The sequence below is a fragment of the Antennarius striatus genome, chromosome 22, assembly GCF_040054535.1.
Source record: "Antennarius striatus isolate MH-2024 chromosome 22, ASM4005453v1, whole genome shotgun sequence".
NCBI lineage: Eukaryota > Metazoa > Chordata > Actinopteri > Lophiiformes > Antennariidae > Antennarius > Antennarius striatus.
Window position 1 is genome coordinate 15,763,904 of NC_090797.1, and position 6,097 is coordinate 15,770,000.

The 6,097-nt window shown below is 55.9% G+C and overlaps 1 protein-coding gene and 1 long non-coding RNA gene across 3 annotated transcripts in view; one reads left to right on the forward strand and one right to left on the reverse strand.

Annotated features, from left to right (window-relative positions):
• Positions 1 to 653: 653 nt before the first annotated feature.
• Positions 654 to 5,215, reverse strand: LOC137589616 (uncharacterized). The gene is made up of 4 exons (XR_011034235.1): positions 5,076 to 5,215; positions 4,839 to 4,992; positions 1,673 to 1,824; positions 654 to 1,563 (listed from the first exon to the last, which is right to left on the reverse strand). It is a non-coding gene; the product is annotated as an uncharacterized lncRNA (long non-coding RNA).
• Positions 5,216 to 5,233: 18 nt separating this feature from the next.
• lmo3 (LIM domain only 3) overlaps positions 5,234 to 6,097 on the forward strand; it is a 39,344-nt gene continuing 38,480 nt past the window's right edge. Inside the window, exon 1 of one of the 2 annotated variants that reach the window (XM_068307473.1) lies at positions 5,234 to 5,358. Coding sequence is in view for 1 of the 2 variants with exons in the window: in XM_068307471.1 (XP_068163572.1) it covers positions 5,877 to 5,901 (25 nt within the window). In the remaining variant the exon portion in view is untranslated. Of the gene's footprint in view, positions 5,359 to 5,747; positions 5,902 to 6,097 lie in introns of those variants that run through there. The other variant, XM_068307471.1, reaches the window with a different exon arrangement.

Below are 6,097 nucleotides of genomic sequence, written 5' to 3' on the forward strand. Positions count from 1 at the left end.
TGTGTGTGTGTGTGTGTGTGTGTGTGTGTGTGTGTGTGTGTGTGTGTGAGAGAGAGAGAGAGAGAGACAGAGGTAGCCTAGCGTAGGGTAGCGGTATTGTCTCCTCTGTGAAGAAGCCTCCTCTACAGCTCAGGTGTCTTCTCGTAAATGTCAGACCCTCAGCTCAGGGAGGAGACCATCAGGAGGAGACCTGAAATGTTTCTGATCAGATAAACACTCAGATCTGATGGATGTGACTGCATTATTTTTTTTATTTCCACATCCACATGAAAACCTTTACTTGGGTGTTAGAAGTCCTCTGGAGCATCCTGGGTTTCATTCGGTGTTTGAGGAACATCTGCAAAAACCAAGAAAAAAATCACAGAAAACGAACTGCAAGATGTTGAGTGGTGCAACTTTATGCACCAGATTAAAATACGCATTGCACTGCTCAATCTAAGATGCATCACATCCATAGGGATGTGCATTTAATTCACTTTAATAACTTCAAAGGTGCAAAATTTGAGTGAAAGTTGCAAAATCTAAGTGGATTGTATTTAATCTGTTGATTTTTCACCATTCAGCCACGCTTTGGTGTGTTAAACAGCACGATTTACTTTCAGTGAGAAACGTCCAGATGGAGGTTAAATAAAGGTCACCACCTCAGCGGTGGTGAGGAGCTGTCTGTGTCTTTGTGGGTTGTCTCTGGGTCCTGTTTCCTCCCACCTCCAGAAACGTGCAGCTGAGGGGTCGTGACCACTCCCAGTTGACCGTAGGTGTGGCCCCGCGATGAGCTGGCGACTCATTCAACGTGTCACTCGACTTACGGGCCAAACTGCAGTCTGGGTGACGTCTGGGTGAGTCGCTCACAGCGGTGCCAGGAATGCTAGGCCCTCTGGTGGACATGTTGAAGGCTAGTCCGCGTTCTCTGAGACCGTTCTCTGATGATGATGTCACCATACATGGAGCCCCACGCTGGGGAACCACAGAATGTCCAGAGTGACCCTGATGACCCCAGACCACAATCAGAGCTCCTACATGGACATCAGAATGGAACCACAGAGCACTGGGTTACAAATGGCCGACACAACACCAGATGATCTGATGGTAGACCAGTTCTATGTCCTTAAAGATGGGACCTGCTGGTCATTCTGCAAAACTCTGGTACGGGTTAAAGAAGGGAGGGCTGCAGGGTGGGACACTGGGTAGCACTGTTACCGCAAAGCAAGGCGGTTCCAGGTTGGAGTCCCGCTCTGTGTTGGTTCTCTCCGGGTTCTCTAAGTCAGCTGGGGTAGGCTCCAGCTCCCCGTGACCTGATGAAGTGATGAATAGAAGATAAATGGGTTGTGGATGGGTTAAAGAAGGCGGGGTCACCACCTCCGTGTTGGGGGGTGTAAGACGTGCTTAGTCTAACAGAAATACATCGATCAGTTGATGTTCTGTTGACCTCTACAGTGTCTCCAAATGGAATGAAATACATAGAACCAAAGAACACAACAAACACTTTCAATGAAGAGCAGCTTCATGTACATCACTCGCTCCAGCTCCGAGGTGCGCTTCATTCACGTCGTGGGACAGTCAGACCTGCAAAGACAGAAGAGGCACAGAGTGTAAATGAGATCATGTGAGACCAACTGCATGTCTGAAGGCAGAGCATGTGAAGGGTTAACAGCTGAACCCCCTGCCCACTAACCTTTGAGCAGACCTGTTTGTGACGCTGAACTCAAACACACAGCCTGACCCCTGAAACAGCCTCTGACACATGAAACATGAGTGATGCTCTAACAGTAAGTCTGTGGTGGGACTGCCCTCCTGCAGGTCCACAGCGTCCTCTGTTCACACGCCCTGGGGTAGGAACACACAGACGAGGAGGACTTCATGTGGGTCATGTTCCACACAGACGGATGGTGACGACGTGAAGACGACAAGTCATTTCATTCAACGCTGAAAACACGCAGCGCATCAGACTCATCCGGGTGGAATCACCTTCTTCACGTGTGACATTAGCACCCCCCCCCCCCACTGCTCTCTGTTTTAGCACTCTGGTTAATTAGACAGGTGATGGGAGTGACACTGATTGACATTATAAAAAGCTGCACAATCACCTCATCATTCCCAGCGCCCCCTCCCTCCTCTCTCTGCTCAAAGTTGCCATCAGAGGAATTACTTAAGATGAAAGACACTATGGGAAAGACCAGACGATCCCCTGACAGATGTTCTCAGCACCAGCCTGGTGCAGAGCCTGATGACTCCACGTTGTCTCTTTCTCCATCCTTCTGTCTCTGCTCCCGATGGAGCGATGCTGAGGAGGAGGAGCCGTGAGTGAGCTCTGTCAGCGGAGGAGCTCTGCTAAGTCTGGCTCCACTACAAAGGTTAGCAGATCTGACTGTCAATAGTGTCTTTGGGTGGGAGGGGGGGAGAGGAGACATGGAGGTGAGCCGGTGGGGGGAGGCGGGGGGCGGTCGCTTTGAGAGAAAGAGATACTTTGATATTTCGGAATGTTAGAAGGGTGAATGTGGAGAACTGGAGGTTGGGGATCTAATTACCGGGCCATAATTGGGGGCTGGGGAATAGGTTGCCGTCCTCTCAACTCGCTGCAGATCAATTATGTTAAGAGAACATCTGTAAGTAGAGCTTAATGAGGTCCATTAGAGCAACATGCGCTGCCTTCCCTAACGCTGCTTGTCAGCTTCTTGGATGAGCTGGAGTGTGCTGCTGACTGGGGACCTGCTGGGGGGCTTTAAATAGGAGAGGAGGCTCCGCTCCCCGCCACAAACCCAGAGACGGCGAGGAAGAGGAGGGAGACGCTGGGAAACTGGTCCGGGAGGTGCAGCGGATGATCCCCCATCTGGAGCCCAGAGACAACCGGGTCCAGCGTCCTGCTGACGGGTCGTCCTGAGACTGTGTGGACTACAGAGGAGAAGGACCACCTCAGGACCTCAGGGTTTGTTCTGGGCACCTCCAGCTGTACGCCAAGGTACGTCTGTGTCCGGCTTCGGCTTTCAGTGAGGACTGCAGAGACCTCAACGTGTTTCACCCCGTGTTAACCAGAGGGTGGGTGGAGCTGCTGGTGGGCTGAGGATGAGGCTCTGGGCTGGGGATGAGGCTCTGGGATGAGGATGAGGCTCTGGGATGAGGATGGGTACTGGGCTGAGGATGAGGTTCTGGGCTGGGGATGAGGTTCTGGGATGAGGATGGGTACTGGGCTGAGGATGAGGCTCTGGGCTGGGGATGAGGCTCTGGGATGAGGATGAGGTTCTGGGATGAGGATGAGGTTCTGGGCTGAGGATGAGGCTCTGGGCTGAGGATGAGGTTCTGGGCTGAGGATGGGGTACTGGGCTGAGGATGGGGTGCTGGGCTGAGGATGAGGCTCTGGGCTGGGGATGAGGTTCTGGGATGAGGATGGGTACTGGGCTGAGGATGAGGTTCTGGGATGAGGATGAGGTTCTGGGCTGAGGATGAGGTTCTGGGCTGACGATGGGGTACTGAGATGAGGATGGGGTACTGAGATGAGGATGGGGTACTGGGATGAGGATGGGTACTGGTCTGAGGTTCTGGTCTGCAGATGAGGTTCTGGTCTGAGGATGAGGTTCTGGTCTGAGGTTCTGGTCTGAGGTTCTGGTCTGAGGTTCTGGTCTGAAGTTCTGGTCTGCAGATGAGGTTCTGGTCTGAGGTTCTGAGATCAGGATGAGGTTCTGGTCTGTTCATTCTGGTCTATCTCATCTGTGTGACCTGAGGAAGAGGAGTTTTCCGTGTGATGAAGACCTGATCTTGGTGACAGCCACCCCCCCTCGCTGTGGTCTCTATCTTCCATTCTGCTGGAGGATGAGTAGCTGGAGGAATGCAGTGGGGGGGGGGACAGGGAGCGTGGTGGTAGCCTCACACACACACACACACACACACACACACACACACACACACACACACGTCGGACTAATTCAATCCAGGACCAGACTAATTACTGAGGTAACAGCTGTCGGCTCTAATGCAGCTCATCACTCAGAACCAGAACATCTCTGACCCGTCTCATTACTGCTGGGGCCGTGGCCCCCCACCCCCAACCCCCCACCCCCACCACAACGTAGAAGGCAGGAACTTACACCCTTTCACATTGTGTTGGAACACTGTTTGGTATGGAGGCTTGATGGGGGGGGGGGGGCGTCACTGTCCACTCAGAATCACCGATTGGACCGTGTGGGAACGGCGTGACGGACAGGAGCGTCCCCCTGTCACATGACCTGATGAAAGGAAGGGGGTTCTGAGTGCCCGTGGCCCCGTTCTGGGGGGGTTTGTTTGTTTGTGCCCTACTGAAGAGACGCTGGACGAAGGTGGACTTCATGTCCACCCCCACATTCATCCATCAGCTGGGTCACGTTCAGCTGTCAGGGTGACGTTTCATGAAGACACGAGCGGGATGAGTGACGTCATCCTGGATCACCTGAAACCTCTGGCGTCACTGAGGTGGACCTGAAACCAGACCATAATGTTCAGTACTGCTCTCATTCCATCCAGGATCACTTTGTTCGTCTGCAGTTTATTTTACTTTGACTTTATTTATTTGTCTTCATTTTATTTTATTTTATTGTGTTTTTATTTGATTTGTCTCCGTTTTATTTCCACGCCCCGTGTCTCTGGAGTGAATCGGGAGTGGGGTCAGTGGGCCGCGGCTTGGAAGGAATCATTAATTACGTGGGTTTTCCTCCGGTGGCTGCAGCCGTCACACAATGGGTTAATTACCTCCACGCCCACGGACACGCGCGGCTCCACGGACACGCGCGGCTGCCCAGCTGTCAGTCACACCTGGACGCAGCCTCGGATCCAATCGGAACGCAGAACCGACGCTTCAACCGTCCACTCACCTGGAAACCGGTCCGCGTGACCCGACCAGGGTGGAGTCACGTGGGGTTGTAGGTCAGCAGCGCGCGTGACGACCTGTCCTGACGGTCACGCCGCGCCACGCGCTCCTCCAGACACACACCTGTCCCTCCGTCTCCACGTCCTGCGTGTCTGCGCCTGAGACACCCGGGGGTCCACGGATAAGTGGGCGTTCCCGTGACGCGCACGTGACGCGGCCGGTAATAAGCGGGTGACCCTACCGTGGGGGTGTCACGTCCCGCTGCTGACGGATGGACACGTTCGGCCCTAATGACGCGTGACTCCTCTCGGCTCCCGCCACTCGGCCGCTGACGCGTGGGGACTCCGGCTCTGGCCACGCACACCCCGGGCGGATGAGCACCTGTAGCTGGGTCGCGTCACGCAGGACCGGTTCTGGGTCCGATCCACGTGGAGGTGTGTGCTGTTCGCCCTGAAGGGTTCCGTGGGGACGTCTCTGGAGAACCCACGGAGGAGTCCCGGCTTGTGGAGCACCGGTAGAGGACGGTGAGTGGGTCTGGTTCTGGCGGAACCGGGTTCCGGCTGCGTGGAAGCCGTGAGTTGTGAGTGAGCTGCGTGACCGTGTCGGTGCTGGGGGAGCGCAGGAGGGACCCGTCCCCCTTCTCCTGTGCGCGATCCCCACTCCCACGTCAGGCGCCGGTCGCGGCAGCGCGCAGACCCCTGGTGGTCCTCAGTCGGTCTGTCGCTGCGCGGCGGACGGAGCGTCTCTTTGTGGTCCGGGTCTCCGCTGCCTGCCTGTGGATTAACGCGCTCCCCACGCTGCGTGACGCCCCGCGACAGCCCGCATCTCCGTGCCGCCCCTCCTGCGTGTCGCTGTCCGGTGCCCCCCCCCCCCTTTTCTTCCGCGGTCTCCGTGCTGGATCGTTCCCCGCCAACAAAGCCGCGTCCCCCGGCAGACAGCCGCTCCGCTCCGGTCCCGGGTCCCCGTGGTGCTGTGGTCGTGGGTCGTGGACGTGGGTCGTGGACGTGGGTCGTGGACGTGGGTCGTGGACGTGGGTCGACCAATGCAGAAAAGGGAGAAAAGTTTCGGTAAGGTGTTCACTTTGCTTTATTTCGTGTGCGTGGATTTGTGCGCAGCCGCGACCCGCCGATCCACGCGGCGGGGGTCACCGTGGACGTCCACGGACGCTGGTGTGTCGGCGGTCACGGAGCTGCTCGGTCCACGCGGGGACCCGGACACGAGCTGACGGTGCGTGGCGGACCGAGTGTGGCCTTTCCCGCACTC